This window comes from Palaemon carinicauda, chromosome 44 (genome assembly GCF_036898095.1).
Source record: "Palaemon carinicauda isolate YSFRI2023 chromosome 44, ASM3689809v2, whole genome shotgun sequence".
NCBI lineage: Eukaryota > Metazoa > Arthropoda > Malacostraca > Decapoda > Palaemonidae > Palaemon > Palaemon carinicauda.
This window is the reverse complement of record NC_090768.1, coordinates 28,176,419-28,195,157: the sequence shown is the minus strand read 5'-3', so window position 1 is coordinate 28,195,157 and position 18,739 is coordinate 28,176,419. Positions and strand designations below refer to the sequence as shown.

General features: G+C 42.3%; 1 protein-coding gene across 5 annotated transcripts in view; it reads left to right on the top strand.

Moving 5' to 3' along the window:
• Nucleotides 1-18,739, top strand: part of LOC137634253 (fasciclin-2-like) — a 114,402-nt gene that overhangs the window by 59,951 nt on the left and 35,712 nt on the right. For all 5 annotated transcript variants that reach the window (XM_068366531.1, XM_068366532.1, XM_068366533.1 and 2 more), the window contains exons 7-11: nucleotides 7,274-7,482; nucleotides 7,820-7,964; nucleotides 10,669-10,769; nucleotides 16,368-16,529; nucleotides 17,562-17,748. In XM_068366531.1, the coding sequence (XP_068222632.1) occupies nucleotides 7,274-7,482; nucleotides 7,820-7,964; nucleotides 10,669-10,769; nucleotides 16,368-16,529; nucleotides 17,562-17,748 (804 nt within the window). The remainder of the gene's footprint in view (nucleotides 1-7,273; nucleotides 7,483-7,819; nucleotides 7,965-10,668; nucleotides 10,770-16,367; nucleotides 16,530-17,561; nucleotides 17,749-18,739) is intronic.

The window sequence follows — 18,739 nt, the reverse complement described above, 5'->3', positions numbered from 1 at the left end:
TTGTTCACACTCATTTTATGCTGATTCTCTTTTTCAGTGTAATTTTCCCTCTTCATTGATGCTTCCATGCAAACATGCCCTGGTTGTGAGGATCGCCCTTGCGGGACCTTCATGTCATCGGTGAAGACCGAACCATATTCTTTATGTCCGACCTGTGGGGGGTGTCGTTGAGAGCAAGAATCACCTTGTGATAAGTGTAGGGAGTGGTCTGCCTCCCAGTGGAAGAATTTTGAACAACGCAGGAAGAAGAAGGCTAGGCGTGGTTGCTCTCTCTCAGAGTCTAACTCTGAGGCAAAGCGATCGCGAGTTTCCTTTTCTTCTTTGCGCTCTCCTACACTTCTTTCCGAAGCTCTTTCTCAAACGTCTTCATCCGTTGAACGACTGAGTAGGAGCGAAGTCCCTTTAACTCCTGGACGATCTCACAGACTTGAGGGTGTTGTTGCTTCCCCTATAGAAAAAGCTTCTTCTGCCACTAAGATACCCTTCTGTATGATATTTGGCAGTCTTGGCTATCCTTTTGGATTTCTTTTTCCCCTTCGAAGTGGGAATTTCCGAGGTTCTCCTGTCATCTTCCAGACTGCCTCCTGCTGATAACGAGCCTTCTCGCTATCCTGTAGCATTGTTTTCTCCTAATTTACAGACCTTTGTTTCTCACCTCAAGAATGTTTCCAGCCCGCAGGCAAACCTCCTTCCTACTGCTGTTTCAGACGGTCTTCTGGTGGGCAGTGCTTCATCTGATCTTTGATCGCAGTGGCGAGACTCGTCACCTTGTCCTCCTGGTCAGTCAGGATGTCGTTTGCGACAATCCAATGATGCTGTTGCAGACATTTTCCAGGTGGGCAGCTCTTCATCTGATCAGTGATCGCAGGGACGAGACTCTTCAACTCGTCTTCCTGGTCGATCACCCTAGAATCCGATGATGAAATAAGAGATTGAAGGTTATCACAATCTCGGCACACTTCTTCACGAAGGCATTTTAACTCTAGAGCTTCACTCTCATGAAATTGAAGATTTTCACATTCTCAGCGCTTTTTCCAAAAGCGTTCTAATAAGAGTTCAAGATAACGAAGTATATGCTCACGATCATGAGATTTAAGCTCATGTTCACGAGGTTCACACTCACATTCATGAGATAAACGATCTCAGTCATGACCTGGACGTTCACATTCACGATCTAGAGGTTCACGTTCACGATCTAGACGTTCACATTCACGAGGAATGCATTCATGAATTCCCGACGCTCGCATTCATGAGATAGACATTCACGGGCAAAACGTTCACGTCTCACGTAAACGATGGTGGCGTTCATGATCGCCCAATTCACATTCACGAACGAGACGCTCACAATCGTGAACGGAACGCTCACATTCACGAGCAGGATGTTATCATTGTTCCTCTCACATTCACAATTGCGAGGGTGCCGTTCACATTCACAAGGAAGGCACTCTAGATGTTCCTGATGCTCACATTCATGAGTAAGATGTTCACGTTCACGATCATGAGCTGGAACCTCACGATCACAAACGTAATGCTCATGACCACGAGCGAAATGCTCACAATCACAAACGGGACGCTCACGTTCGCGAGCAGGAAATTCTGAGCGTTTTTCATCCCAACAACCCTTGTGGGTCACAAGTGCTTCGATTCGGCAGATCTCTGATTCCTCACCTGCCAATCTCCGTTTTCAACGGCTAAACAATCTCCGAATTCTTATTAATGGAGGCACAGCAGAAAAAATTTTTGCATTACAGTTCAATTCCTTCGAGCAGTTATTGTCTGCATTAGATGGTAGTTTTTCTCGCCAGCGAGGAACCGTTTGATGGCAACCGCATACAATAAAGCAGTCGATGGCAACCCCATACGAACCTGCCTAATGTATGGGTTTTGTTGAGCAACCCTCACATACGAGCCTACACCCTTTTATAGGAAACTCTCGTTCCTGAGAAGTTTTACATAACTTTGACAAGCATTCGTTAAAACTCCCTAAAGCCATAGGAACTACGTCTGGGGTGCATGCGCTCTCTCCATGCCAAACCTTAAGGTTATTGCCCGAACACGGCTTCCACCAATTGGTGGAGTCGGTTGCAATCTGTCATTGTGCCCCTGGGCACAATACATTCTCGGTTTACAATGATAGACTTCGGCGACATTTTATTTATTTTACCTTTATAGGGCTGTTGTCTTCAAGCCTTTAGTCCAAAGGAGCAGTGTTAGCTTACGTTTACGAACGATAGCAACAAATGTTGTCAACTTCTCTTTACATTTATGAACATTACAAACCCCTCCCACAAGGGGACCAGACAACTTTTTAGGGTTTGAACGTTGGCAAACCCCTCCCACAAGAAGGGTAGGCAAACGTACGAAGGAATGACTGCTACGATAACTGTATGTTTTGTTTGTGGGCATGTGCGCTCACATATTTAAAATACTACAGATAGCCAACGATAAAAAAATTCATCGGGTAATAATATTGCAATTCGTCGCATATACATTTTTTCCTTAGCCAGGCCTCAATTCATTTTTAAACGTTTACCAGGGGGCAAAGATTACGGATGCGCTACCACAGAGGGCAGGTACATATGTATGCAAGCGATCTTTCTGCCTACAAGGGGTATAGATCATCGTACAATTAGAACTCCGTTCTAATGAGTTGTAATGACCAGGTTATACATTACTTGTCTAAAAACAGGTTATATGTTACTCGTCTACCTTCCCGTAACTAGACATACTGAATATGCGATCTGCCATCATGGACACTTTCTTTCTTTCTGATCGAAGGTCTTACTATTTTAGAAATACTTTGACAGAAAACTTCTCATAAGAGAATCCGTTTCCTAGAAGGGAACATTCAATGCTTTTGCCAGTTTTTATTTACCGATCAAAGACGAAAAAATACAAACATTTTTCATCTTATGTAAGGAGGAAATCTCAGTTACGAACATTTTTAAGGTTTTTCCAACAGAGTTCCAGATACGACTATAATTCGGACTATGCCCGTATGTTCATTCCGCCCCCCAGTCTGTGATACTGGTCCGTGGATAGACTTATGCATATATTACCTGTCCAACAATAGATTTGTTGGGAGCAGGTGGGTGCGTTTGGTAGTTATCGACCGGTCTCTTGTCTGAAAAGGATCTCTTAGGAGATTCGCTGTAATAACACAAGCAGTACTGGCTACCTGGTTTACTAATTTGTATCACTCTCATTCGGCCACCCTCCATTAGGTTGGTGGCAGATGGAGGGAGGACAGGATCCTCTCCCCCCCCTTTTCATAGCTTAAGTGTTGCAATCAGTTGCTCGTCTTGACATTACCTCAAGATTTTCTCTTACTACGCAATCTCTTGACCCCTCGGGACGAACCGAGGAGCATTGACTTTCACCTGAGAGCCTGGGCCACCTGTTCCACTCAAGGGAAATTGCTAGCCCTTAAAATAGGTAACAACAATCACAATCCCAGGGTATTGTTGACCACCCTACAGCGTAAGGGTACACACAACTCGCCAACCGGACCGATCACAAGACATTGACGATCACGAGCGTGTTCGTGATCGCGAGCGTGTTCACGATCGTCAGCGAGATGCTCACGATCACAAGACATTTCTCTTCATTACTAGCAAGTCTATTGCTCTCCGATCGACACCTCACCATTGCCTATCATCAGCCCTACGATTGCCAATCGATCCAATGCCAATCGCCGATTATTAGTTCTAGTTCAGCGATCAGCACATCACTGATCACCAAGTTGCCGATCGTTCAACACCCAATGTCTGGTCGCTAGCTTGACAGTTGCCGATTGTCAATGCTGGTCGCTGACTTTTGCTGATTGGCAGCCATTGATTTCCAATCACTAATCCTAGATCATTGGTCTTCGATCCCCGATCATTGATTACTGATCTTCAATCTGATCCCCGATCACTGATCTCCAATCTCTAAACACTTCCCTTTAGCTCCTATCGCCAATCCCTGATTGCTAGTTCACCAATTCCCGATAGTCAGCTCGAAACTCACTGGTCGCTGATCCCCTGACATGGAGAGTAACGAGAACCTCCGCAAAGAGGCCAACCTTCTCGTCCCCTGCCACTCTGAAACTGATGCTCTTTTTGGATCTACAAAAAGAATTAGGAGTTCCATATGCTGCACCAATCCATATCTGTTCTTTGGTCCGAATCAGAAAGGTATCAGCTTATAGATCTCTTAAAGAACCATCAGGCAGTAGAAATATTCGGGTGGATAGAAGACAACTAGGTGTTCTTATCCGCTCACGTCATTCCTGGCAACAGGAATGTACTTACTGACAATCTGAGCTGAGGGACTCAGACAGTGGGTTCCGAGTGTCTTTGAATCATATAGTAGCCAACAAAATCTTAACTTTGTGGGGTTCCCCGACTGTGGACCTGTTCACAACGGCCCTGAACTTCAGGCTCCCACTCTACTGTTCCCCAGCCCTGGATCCCCAGGCTCTTGGGCAATATGCATTCCAACAACGGTGGGACAGCATAGATGTGTGCGCATTTCCCCCGTTCTATCTGATGAGGAAGTCCTTAACCAAGTCAAGATAACCAAGAGCTTATCAATGATTCCAATAGCTCTGCTATTGCATCTCACAGAATGGTTCCCGGGCTTTCTGCAGGTCCTGATGGAGCTTCCGAGGGAACTTCCTCCACGACACGATCTATTCAAACAGCCGCATAACAACTTATTCCACAAAGCTGTAGCTTCGCTTTGACTTCATGCCTGGAAACTGTCCAGCAACTTCTCTCTCAGAGAGGCTTACGGAAAGGCTGTCTTGACAGCTCAGACGCTTTTCAGCGTCAGTCTTCCAGGCAAAGTAGTTGGCTTTTTGTGACTGGTGTTGTGGAAGAAGTATCACTCCCCTCAATGCCTCAATTCTAACAATAGCAGAGATCCTGGTATACATTCGGGAAGAAATGCTTCTCTTAGTTTAGGCAGTCAAAGGCTACCTCTCAGCCTTAGGTCTCGCCTTTAAACTGAAATGAATAGACACTTCCTCATCGTTGGAACTTTTTGTACTCATACGAAGTTATGAGGAGACTTGTCCTCAGGAGGGACTTAGCAATAGCTCGCCCCAAGGTTACAGCATGTTTCGCCAACCCTGGAGGGTCCAAGGCAGTTCATCAGGATCTCATTCCTGACTGGAACCCACTGAGTCATATCCTTGAGTCTTCCTACAGAATCAGAGCATCCAACAACCTAATGATGACCCTCATAGCTCTGCTTTGGCATCAAGTAGAGTGGTTACTGAACCTTCTGCGTCTTCTATTAGATCTCCCGAGGGAGCTACCCCCTTGACCTGTTCGACTAAAACAATCACACACAAATATCTATCACAGGACGGTTCCGTCTCAACGGCTTTACACCTGGAGACTATCCAGCATCTCCTCTCTGAGAGAATTTTCACAACAGGCTGCAAACGATTGTTCGGTCACATACATCAGTCCTCTGCCTCGTTATACCAGGCAAAATGGAATGTCTTTTGTGGTTGGTGTCGTGGAAAGGATATATCTCCCCTCGATGCTTCTATTCCTGTAAAAGCGGAGTTTCTGATTTATTTTTGGGAGGAAAAACATCTTTCAGTCTTGGCAGTGAAAGGCTCAGCCTCAAGCCTAGCCTTTATATTGAATGGAGTGGACCTTTCCTCTTCGTTGGAACTTTAGTTAATCATACAGAGTTATGAGATCTCTTGCCCCCAGTTGCAGATAAGACCTCCTCCTTGGATCGTTGTTCGCGTCAAGGACCTCCCTATGAACCATTACGCCATGCAACAGACTGTAATGTCACACTGAAGATGCTGTTTCTACTCGCTTTAGCGTCGGCTAAGAGATTTAGTGAACTACATGGTCTCTCGTACATCATCGCTTATTCAAGGGGACGGGGGGAGTGACTCTTGGCTTCGTCCCTGAGTTTATTGCAAAGACTCAAAATCCCGGGGTACTGGACCCTAGATTAGGGCCCTTTCAGATTAAGAGTCTAGGTTCTGTAACCAATGATCCAAATCAGTTGTTACTATGCCCAGTAAGTAGATTGAAACACTACGTTAAAAGTACAGCTGCAACCTGGCCCCGACTAACATTGTTATTTGTTAGTTCGGGTAGAACTAAAAGGAGGATCACAAAAAACTCTGTTTCAGCTTGAATAAGCAAGGTCATTGACCGTGCCATCAATCCTGAGCATCCTGTGGCTCAAAAAACTAGAGCTCATGATGTCAGGGGTTTCAGTACATCCCTGGTATTGAAACACAACTCCATGTTGCAAGTTTCACAAGCAGCTGTTTGAAAACGTCAAACTACGTTCACAGCATACTATCTACAAGACGTGACCCACAGGAGACTCGACATGTTTTCTCTGTCTTGTGGTGGCCGCTCAACAAGTAGTTTAAAAGTACATTAGGTTTCTAATTGGACAGTTAGCAATTAGTTGAAGGCATTGGTTACTCGGGTTAAGTCTTGGATGAATGACAGTATATCTGGCCATTTCCTTTCTTCATCTTCCCCTCTCTTGGGGTACAGGGCCATAAGTCCCTCTGCAAGCTTGCTTCAACTACTGCAGGTGATAACCATTTCCCTTGTATAGCCTAGTATAATTTGTTAATGTACTCGTACATGTTCCCGATGCTTCCCGCAAGGTGGACATTGGGAAACGTCTATTTTTTATGTGCAAGATTCCTATTTAGAACATTCTTACCTAGACGTTCATATGGTATGTATCGCATCCATGTGCTCAGGCTGCTATCATTCTCTTTTGTATTGATAAGCGAGGTAGCAAGGTTTCACTCGAATTACAGTCTAGTACTGTACTGTACTAGGCAAACCCTGGTCAATGACCCGTCTAAGGGTGAGTCATCCATGATAAATAATACAAAGTTATTTAGTTTGGTGAACAAATAACAAATTTGTTGATAATTTGTATTTTTCCATATCTAATACAAACCTGGAGTTATTTATATAAATTGTCCTGCCATCACCTGTTCCCTGATTAGTCCTGCTGGCAAAGAAAAAGTGACTAGTTCACTGTTCCGTCAGTATATATATCGGTGGCTGGTACCCCTAGCCACCCCTTACCCAGTGTCTAGGCAGGGGTTGCCACCTCGCACCAAAAAATCTAATTGGCTACCTTCCAGTTTTGCCGAAAGAATATCCATGATAAATAACTCCAGGTTTTTATTAGTTATGGAGAAATACAAATAATGTACTAATTTGTAATTTTACATGTGTGTTTTTTGTTACAAATGGGTTACTTGATTTTTTTTTTTCAGTTCAATGGTACTTCCGCAATGAAGAGATAAGTGCTAATGATGTGAACCTGAAGATCCTGAGTTATGGTCCTCTTGGTGTTCTCAGTGTCAATCCTAGCCAAAGTTACTACGGAAAATACACATGTGAAGCAACAAATAAACTTGGAAGAGCCGAGCATGACCTAGAACTTAAAGAAGCACATGTTCCAGGACCAGTTTCAGGAGTAGAGGTGGGTTTTATATTTTGTATTTTTTATAACATCTTAATATCTTTAACAGAATAAATGTCAGAGATGTTAGAACCAATATATTCCATTAATTGTGATCTTTTGTCACAAAAGGAATAGTCTCTCTCTCTCTCTCTCTCTCTCTCTCTCTCTCTCTCTCTCTCTCTCTCTCTCTCTCTCTCTCTCTCTCAAAAAAAAAAAAAAAAAAAAAAATCTCTGCAAATTGCCTTTCAGAAAAGTTGGAGTATGTGTCATATCATGAATTTATCTCTTCTCACGATATTTCCAACCCATGTTTACATTATAATGGACTTGATGTTACCAATTATATTTGTTTTAGGTTTTGAAAAAATCTGCTACCACAATTACATGGAACATCCTTGATCCAGTCAGTAATGGCGGTCTGCCCATTCAGAGTTACATTGTCGAGTATTGGCTTCGTACCGAGGGTATTGAGAATGCGGAAAGAAAGATATGGACAAAAGGTGAGTGTAATTGATTTCCTTTGCCACATACTGCTGTAATTAAAAACTGTTCTGTTCACAGTTCCTATTATTGCTGTTCTGAATTGAATATATTTTATTCAACTTTATGCTAGGTATTTAATAGTGAAGTGGACATATCATCCAAGCGTCGAGAGATGTGTAATTTTATTGATATACCTTTGTCTCCAGTAATAGGGTAAAATATACCAGGGTAATGTTATACATAACAGTAGTAATAACAGTAATGGAAACATTTCTAGTTAGTGTTGGATTACAATTCTGCAATTGAAGAAGAGACAGACCAAAGGTGTTCCTCAAAAGTTAATTTGCTGTCAAGAATCAAACTCAAAATTTTGAAAGAGACATACATACATACATATACCAAGGCACTTCCCCCAATTTTTGGGGGGTAGCCGACAAAAAAAAAAAAAAAAAAAAAAAAAAAAAAACCATGCCCCATAATTTATATCATGCACTAATTTTTGTTAGATATCTAGAATGACAGGCATAGTAAAGATTACAGAGGTGATAACGTCTTGAGTTAGATGGTGTGGGTGTAATTGGAGGATGGATGGTGGGGAGGAAGTGAGGAGGGCTTGGGAGGAACCTGCTGGGGGAGAAGATCGAGAGGGAGGCAGAGATTTACATGGCATTATAAGGCGAAAGATGATATGAAAAGAAGAGGTTTGGTGGGAGAGGATACCTTTGATAGAAGGCATTGGAGAGGGCGCTTCAAGCAACTGACCCCTTAATGTAGAGATAATGGTGGGAAAGAAGATTAATAAGGTGGTTTGCCATCAAATGCCAAAATTCTGAAATTTTTATTTTTTTTTATCAATACAGTTTCAACTTTTTTCTATATATTGATTAGCCAAGGAAGTAATTTACAAAGTGAAAGTACCTTTTTCTCGTTTGGATTAGGTGTAAAATTGCATATGTGTAAACGGATTTTGAAGCGAAGCTAAAAATCTATTTCTGGGCTCCACCTGTGCCGCTCTGTGAAATGCTACTTTTGCATCATTTCTAAGGTATTACAAGCCCAAGGGCTTCAACAGGGAAAGCAGCTATTGGTGAAAGAAAATGAAGTAATAATGCAAAATGATAATTAGAAAAATTAGACTATATTAAGATCAGTAACAAAGTGTAAATAGATCAGTCATTTAAATAATGAAATGAAAGTTATGTCAACCTGTTCAACAGAAAAACGTATTGCAACAACTTTCGACTTTAGAAGTTCTATGGATTCATCTGCTAGATTAGGAAGATCATGCCACAATCTGGTCATAGCCAGAATTAAACATATAGAATGCTGTGTAGTATTGAGCCTTTTGATAAAGAAGGCAAGATTGCTAGACTTAATAGTATACCTAGCGCTATGTAAGGATTGGTTAGGAATATGAAAAATGTTATACGACATGCACAATGAAATAACTGAATGATGATGCTAGAGATTGATATTCAGATCAGAGATAAGGGATTTGATAAACTGCGAGTTTTTGTCTTATAAAGATGATAGCCTGCAACTGAAGACCAGACAGAACAATACTGAAAATGTGGTAAAATTTAAACATTTCATCATGACAGACGAATCTACAAAAATCTTGAAAGGCTTTCTTTGTATGCATTTTTGGCAGTTGAAGAAGAAATTGGCTGGATGTATTTGTCAAATGTAAATTTACAATTAAGAATTACATGTACACTTTTAAATGAGTTGTATATAATCAAGCCGGGACAGTTAAACATACAAGTTGGAACCACACCGGTAATGGGTTGGTGTATCTGCTACCGCTTGTTTCTAATACACTTGGTAGTTTTGGTAATGATTTTTTCTGCATCAACTTTAAGATGTCTACTACTAGGCTATACTCAATAAAAACTAAAATAATGACGTACTGATTTTTTTTTGTATTAAACAATATGGTATCAGATCAGTTTCAGACATTTTGATACACCACCACTCTGGATGTCTTGTAAGCCTTTGTATTCATCATTTCAGAAAAAAAAAGTATCTTAATGGTGGCTTTAGGACTACCTGGGGCATCTTCAGTTGAAAAATGAGCAACCTAGACTATAAACTGAACAATCTGAAAACAAAACAAAAAGGGGAAAATTTTAGTTGCTAAAAACTATTGCAGAAATAATTTTTTCATACAAAATTTTAAGAGTTTAATGAAAATGGAGCTATGAAATTTAAGATACTAGTTGAATGAGGTGATATAATATAAAGATACGAAGAATAGTGTAAATAAGATGGTTGGGGGAAATTCGAGCTGTGTTTGCAAATATTATTTTGGTTTGTTTCCTTCATTATCCAACTTTTTTGGATATAAGAACAATTTGTGAATTTTGTACTTATTCTGGGCATTATTTAATTATTTTTGGATGTGTGAACATTTTGCCATTGTATTTTGGTCACTGTATTATGACTTTTGTAGCTACTGTAGTTAGAGCAACTGAACAAACTTTTACATATTTGTTGTTCCGTGAATACTGTATTCCTTTTGCAACATAATGGGCAGAGACACATCAATCTTCCAGCATTTTATTTAGTCTATTTACTAAAGTAGCAGTGACATTAGCCATGTAGTAAGGAACATCCCACAGGTGAAAGGTACTTTCCTGAGAAGAATCAGGACTTCTTTTACATATTATGGATTTTCACTATAAAACATTAAGATTATCTTAAATTGTGTATTTTTTACAGGTGCTACTTACAGTCTTGATAAGCTCCAACCTATGGAAACTTACATTTTCCGTTTTTCTGCCAAGAATGAAGCTGGGACTGGTGAATGGAGTGGAGATAAGGTACCTTGGTTTTTCCTCTATTTATTGAAATTATGCACTGAAAATGTAATATATAATATAGGGTTTTGATTTTAAATTTGGCTGATAGATATTGGCAGAAAACAAAGATAATTTTAGACAACAGTGAAACATTTAAGATTGTTATCATAACATCCAGCTGTAGATAACAAATCTTAAAAGTAAACCCTCTGAAGGTTGTGTCAAAATTTTATGAAATTCATGTCACCCAATTATCAATTGTTTTAAGTCACAGTAACATGTTAGGTTGATAATGATTTATTCATTGTATATATTTGCATTGAAGCATTAATTTAAGTACATACATTATGCATAGTATATTTATCTGCAGGAGATACATATTGTTTGTTTGTATTATTCAGTATAGGCATTTATGTAAAATTATCCCTAAATTCACCCTATAAAGAATAGAGAATAATAACTCGGTGATCTGGTTAAAAATTAACATATATTTTGTAAAGAGGGTGGCCCAAAACTCATCTTTAATAAGTGACACTGAATCTTGAAGGTTGATATATGCATGAATGCAGATGACATCCTAAGAATATGCGGCCCAAGTCTCATATGTTCAATCTAGAGTTTAAAAATAATAATAATAATGGTGATAATGGTATAAATGATACAATAATATGAATAATAATTATAGAAGTGAAAGTGTGTATACATATATGATACATTACTAAGAATTGCAAATAGCTTTCTACTGTCTTACAGTGAATTACGTGTACAGTATATAAAAGTATATATGTGATAGAAAATAATTAACTATTATTTTTTCCGATGCGAAATACTTCCAGGAACCACATCTACAGGAGGAGAATCCTGGGATCTTCCCATCTCCGACCAGAAAACTAGAAAATCCCGGATAGGCCTCTCCTCAAATCCCCCCACCCCCCTGCTAGGGATGAATGGAGATCAGCCCAGGTTCCAACCAGGCTAATGAACTCCATTACAGTCCTGGTCACTTTTCCGTTCAGTCATCTCGTTCTGACCAGATTTCTTACCAATGTTGTGTCCTCTGTTTTTTTGTGTGTGTGTATGTTTTGGTTGGGCATTACCATTCAGCATGGAAAGTGAGCATGTTCAGCGTACGTGTCCAGGTGTGGAAGGGAAAGCTTGTGGTACCTTCCTTCACATGGATCTAGATCCCCATGCTTTGTGTACTTCATGTCGGTGTCATCTTTGTTCTTGGGAGAACATGTGCCCCGAGTGTGTAAACTTGTCTGACTTTCAGTGGAAGTTAATGGCCACCAAGAGAAAGAAGAAGACGAAAAAGAACTGGTCACCATCGAGGAAGAGTCACAACTCAAGGGCCACCTCTAGCTCTTCAACAAGTTTGAGTTCCAACCGGCATGTGCCTTCTTCTTCCTCAGGTACTTCTGGTGAGTGGCGTCCATCGGGTGGTGCTCCCTTGGCAGTGTTTTCGGTGGTTTCTCCTGGTATTTCCGTCGAGGACATCATTTAAGCAGTTTGCGCCTCATTTAGCCCTCCCCCCGGCAGATGTTTGGTCGGGGATGGCGGTTTCCACGTGTTCCACCTCACGGACAGCCGTAGACCCAGGGGTTGCGACGGAGAGCATGCGCGTTCTACCCAGACCCCCTGCTTCGCTGCCTATGGCCTCTCCATTAAACCGGGTGTTCGCCCCGGCACCAGAGACCTTCGTTTCCTGCGAGCGTGATATCAGCCCACGTGCCCGACCCAAACCATACACCATCACTGCTTCCGGCCACCTCGCCGAGGGACCACGTAGCTGCCCCAGACCCGTTAGGACCTTCGCCATTTCAGGAGGGTTTCCTGAGTTCCCCGGACTGGCAGTCAGGTTCTTGGTTAGGTCCTCCCCTCACCTCCTTCAGGTCTTCCCAGAGCTACGTCCAGCCATTATGGCCTTCTGCAGGACATCCCCGACAACAGACAGTGAGTCCCGTGCTCCCTTGGGGAGTAAGAAGTGATCGGTTGAGCCTCCCCAGGTCCCCGTCTGGATGGGAAAGGCTTTCCCTTCTCGAAGGGAGGAGGCAGTTCAGAGGAGGAAGAAGAGGGAATGCTCCAGGTCCCCCTCTCTCGAGATCATCTCCCCAGTCGGGAAGTATTGTGATGGTGGCAGTTGTGGGTACTTGTTGCCACCCAGCCGTGATCGTCGTCGGCATAGCAGGATTAGCGGTCACTGGTGGGACCACAGCCGTTCTTGCTCAGTGCCCAGACATCCTTTGTCCCGGGATCGGAGGTACCCGGTAACGGAGAAACTCCCCTCCTCTTCCTGTCTCGTTCCGTCGGGCCCGCCTCGGAACTCCATGGTCGGCACCATTCCGACACTTCCTTAGCAGCCCAAGGTCTCCTCCAGTGGACGTTGTTCGGTGGTCGGGGCCTGCTCCTGGGAACGTTCCGTTATGCCCTCCTCACTGCCGCCAGGGAAGTCTACTCCTTGGAGGGAGTGCTGTGTTTGCAGAGATGCCTCTGAGGGGGACTCCTCCAGACCAGTGGAGGACCACCCTTCCGTGGACAAGGCTTCCACCTTGAAGAGGATCATTGGTTTGATACATCGGTACAATATCCCCGACCCACCTCCTTCAACCATTTTGCAGGGCATCTTGCAGGTGCAAATCTGGTATGGTGCCCCAGTAGAATCTAGACAGTCCCTGACCCTGCCATTGTTGCAGGCCACCTCTCATGCCCTTGCCAACCTATACGGAGCCATCGCAGGTCCGAGAAATTCCCTCCGGTTGCACAGTTCCAGCAAGCTCCTTCTGCCACCGATGACTCATCAAAGGCGTTTCTACGCCCTGGAAGGCCTCCCATTGGGACACAGGTCGGGGGAGGACAATCTTGCAGCGTTCGCTACGGGTGTTTCGAAGATAAGATGTTGAGCGGATGGGTGAACTTCTCGCTACAAGAGGACATTTCCATAGAGGCTTTGACCCGGTCGGCCTCCCAAGTTGCCTCCTGGCTGGATCTATGGACGGCAGCAGTGTCCTTTTTTCCATGGAATGCCTAACCTCTGATGCTGAAAGGGAACAGTTCCGAGAACTTGTGTTGTCAGGGGTTAGGGCGGTAAACTTAATGACGGCCCAGGTTCTCACCCAATGGACCAACTGGATCCTTCAGAGGAAGGTGCCGGACAGGGAGGCTCGTATTTTCAGGAACTCATCGGTCACAGGAGATTCCCTTTTCCTTGGACACCTGGTGGAAGAGACCATGGAAAAGTGATGCAAGGCCAGTCAGGACGTGATGCTCCACAGGGCCTCCTCCGGGAAGCAAGCTTCCCATCATCCTAGAGATCCTCGTACGAGATCTACTTAATACCCCAACCAGTATACCTGCCCACCAGACCGTCAACGAACGGGTGGTCTGCAAGCACACGGCCCCCCTTCTGGGGCTCGCCACCTCCCCCGCCGCATGCCTGAGATTCATCGTCAACGTTTCCTCTGTAACGGTCGCTTCCCCTGGAAGAAGTAGGACGGGAGGCTCCCCTCCCTTTCTGACTCCGCGGATAGGGAGATGCTTCTCGTCATGTTGGAGGAATTAGGCCGATTACGGTGCTAACCCTTGGATGGTGCAGATCCTGAGGGAGGATTATCGTAACTCCATCCAGGACGGCCTCTCATCCACTCATAAAGGGCCGGGACACCCCCTCCACTTAACCGAAGAACCCTCTTCGGAGGCGGGCTCTGGAAGTGGAGGTGGAAGCAATGCTCAAGAAAAGGGCTATCCAGATGATGGACGGAGGGTCACCGGGGTTTTTCAGTCGCTTCTTCCTTGTGGAAAAGGCCATCGGCGGTTAGAGACCAGTCATAGACCTGTACGCTCTCAACAGGTTCGTGCTCAAGACTCCCTTTAAGATGGAAACCCCCAGGACGGTCCTACCGGCCTTCAGGGAAGGGGAAAACTGCTGTCCCTAGACCTGAAGGATGCATATTTCCAAATCCAAGTACACCTGTTCAGCAAGAAGTTCATTCAGGTTAAATGGGGGGAAGGACATACTGTACTCAATTTTTGAACCCCATGCTTTGGGTTGTCCCTGGCTACGAAGGTGTTCACCAAGGTCTTAGCCCTTATCTCTCAGTGTGCCCACAGGAAGGGAATCAGACTCCTGCAGTACCTGGACGATTGGCTGTTACTTTCCTCCTCAAGGGAGATCTTGCTGAATCAGAGGGATGAGCTTCTGGTTTTTTTTGCAAGTAACTAGGTATCGTGATCAACTGGGAGAAGTCCCAGATATCCCCAGTGACAAGGGCGGTGTACGTGGGGATGGAGGGCTGTACTGTACAACTGTAGCCAAGGCCTTCCTATCAAAGGAGAGGCTCGACAGGCTAGATTTAGTCATGCTCCCGTTCTATCAAGGAGCACCAGCACCCCTCGTGGACTGGCAATGCCTGGTGGGACACCTGGTGTCTCTGGAGAAGTTGGTACCGCAGGGAAGTGTGTGGTTGCGCCTGAGCCCGTGGGATGTTCGCAACAGGATAGTTCTCTCGGAGGAGTGAGCCCTCGGCAAATTTACCCCATCCCAGTCAACTAGGGAGGCGGTCCAGTGGTTTACGGACCGCAGGAACACACTGAAGCGTGTCTCTATATGGAATCCTCCTCCATAACTCCTGTTGTTCACGAATGCATCAGAGGAGGGGGCTCACCTACTCGGAGAGTCCCGATCTGGGATTTGGACCCCCAAGAAGGCTTGGCATATTGAGTTGGAGCTTTGGGCAGTCCAGTCGCTAGAAGTTCTGGTCCTGGGGAGGGTGGTAACCTTAATATGAGATAATGCCACGGTGGTGACTTACGTGAAGAAACAAGGGGACTTCAGATCTTGGTCTCACTGCAGACTGATGTAGAAAATTCTGGAGTGGGCCGCAAATGGGAACGTGTCTGACGGCAAGGTTCATCCTAGGGAGAAGAAACGTTCTAGCAGACGGTCTGACCAGGAAGGGCCAGGTGATCGATGCCGAATAGTCCCTCCACCCGGTCGTTGCATATACTGTAAGTTGATTATGATGTAGGGCTCCCTGTCCCTGGACCTCTTCACAGTGAAGCTCAATGCCAAGCTCCTGGTGTTCCATTCGCCAGTGCCGGACTTGGCAGCTGTCATGGAAGATGCCTTCCAACATCCGTGGGATGGCCTGGATGCTTACGCCTTCCATCCCTTCAGTCTGCTGCATCATGTGCTAAATATACTATGGGAGGCAAGGGGCACGAGCCTCAAGCTAGTGATCCCATGGTTGCCAGACAAGGAATGGTTCCCAGACCTTGTGGAGTTTGCGATAGAGCCTCGGAATTTTGTAGTTTTCTGGTTGGAGGTGGGAAGATCCCAGGATTCTCCTATAGATGTGGTTCGTGGTATTGCTCGGTAAAATACAAATTACTAAGAATTTTTCATTTTTAGACTGTTAATACTTTTTGGTAGCAGTGAATTTTTATGCATATGAATAGTGAATTCTGATCATAGTATTTCATTAGCATCAGTATGTACTGTATTTTGTAGATAAAGTGATTCAATATGACTTTTAAGAAGTTCATGGTGAGTGAGTTGCATACATGAGAATGTTTATACATTTCATAATTTATGTAAGTCTAAATCAAAGTATTTATTGATAGGTTGAAGAGATGCCTAAACGTGCTGTCCCGGAGGAACCATGGATATATAACTCAGATTCTCCTGTGATTGAGAACCCCTACAAAGATGAATATAAACTTCAGTGGAATGTACCTTTGGACAATGGAGAACCTATTGACCACTTTTCTATATTATATTATCAGGTAACTTATTTAGAATTTATTACTCTTGCAATTGATAAGTTTCGCATTTTTTACTTCAGGTACAAAACTCTTTATTAGTCATCACCTATTGACCCAAAGGCCCACAGTTATATTTTGCCGGTTGTCTCTATCTTGAGCTTTTAATTCAATACTTCTCCACTCATCATCTCTTGACCTCATGCTTCATAGTCCTCAGCCATGTAGGCTTGGATCTTCCAACTCTCCTAGTGCCTTGTGGAACCCAGTTAAACGTTTGGTGAACTAATCTCTCTTGGCGAGTGCGAATAGCATGCCCAAACCATCGTCATCTACCCCTCACCATGATCTCATCCACATATGGCATTTGAGTAATCTCTTATAGTTACATTTCTAATCCTGTCCTGCTATTTAACTCTCGATATTCGTCTGAGGGCTTTGTTCTCAAATTTACTAAATCTTTTGGAGATTGCTTCATTTTTATACCACGACTCATGTCCATACAGTAACAGATCTCACTAAACTGATATATAGCCTAATTTTTACATGTAATTTCAGGCGATTTGATTTCCAAATTTTACTTAACCTAGCCATTGTCTGATTTGCTTTTTTTCAATCTTTCACTAAACTCCAATTCTAATGACCCTGTATTGGAGATCATTGTTCCTAAATACTGTACTTGAATGATTGTACCTCATTAATCCTTTCTCCTCCCAATGATATTTCATCTTTCATTGCATATTCCATTCTCATCATCTTGTCTTTTTTCTATTTATTTTGACCCCAAACTCTTTATTAGTAAAGACATTAAATTAATTGTGAGTTATGTTGCTTTAAAATAAATGGTATATGTAAAGCACATACTGTACCAAAGGTATTGGGGTAAGTTTACTGTATCTGTCAAATGAAGTTCATCCTTTTATTGATCCTTGTTATTCAATGTACTGTGCTTAGTAATGGGAAGAACTACACATATTCTAGATGAAATATTTTTTTCTTAACCAGTGTGATTTAGTGGTTTGTATATACAGTACTCTATTCTGAATTTTCTTTCAGGTGCATAATTCTTCTGGAAAGTGGGTGAATGTTGGTGAAAAGTTGAGTGATAAATCAAAATACCCAGGATCCACTGAGTTCACCATTAAGGACCTTAATCCTGATACCCATTACAAGATTGAGCTTCGAGCTCATAATGATATTGGTTACTCAACTCCAGCTGAAATTGTTATCAAGACGGCACATGGTAGGTTTGACTGATCTTTTTTTATATGCTGAAGTAGTAATTGGATTTTGTAGTACTGTATTGTTTCACCTTTGTGTTGAATTGTAATAGCAAGCTTCTATTGAGAAGATTTCATTTTATTATTCTATCCTCTTCTTTGAATCATTTTGCATGTGTTCACGTAGTTCATCTCATGGTTTTTGTGGGGGTTTGAAATTGTTACTTATTAGTTGATTATGTGTTACAGTACAGTAGTATATACAGGACAGAATATGACCCATAGTACAAATTTTTCACAACACGTCAATTTTGATAATGCAACCCATTCTTGACTTTGGTATTTGTGTTTGATTGTTTAGTTATTTTGTGATATATATAATCATGTTGTAAATCATATGTTGTTCAGTGTAATTTTCAACATTTCATATGCCATGTCTTCCTTAGATGTTTTCTGCTTGATAATTTACAGGTTTTAAACATTTTATTTACTAAGAAACTTTAGTTGAATAATTTGAAGAATAAATAGGGATATTGTTATCCTGGAATGTTGCCTGTACAGAGATTAGTGCCTGTTTTTAATTTAGCTTTATTCTTCCCTTTCTGATTTATGATTAACTTTAGTGGTAACATAGTTTTTACTTTTAGTTCTCAATTTATAAACACACGTTAAATAGCACATGATTTTATACTGTTACATGTCATTTAAAATTATTATTTGTAAATTTATACATAGTTTGTACATATTTGCATTTTCAAATTTCAATCTCATTTCTGACATGAAAATGTTGCATCTTTTAAGAATATCATAGCGTTCCACTGATTGTGCCTGCTAATGCCTTTATAAAAAGTATATTCCATGAGGAAGAATTTAATGAATATTGTTCATGTTTACTGTATATATATATATATATATATATATATTATATATATATATATATATATATTTATATTATATATATACATTTGTTATATATATATATTTATATTATATTATATATATATATATATATTT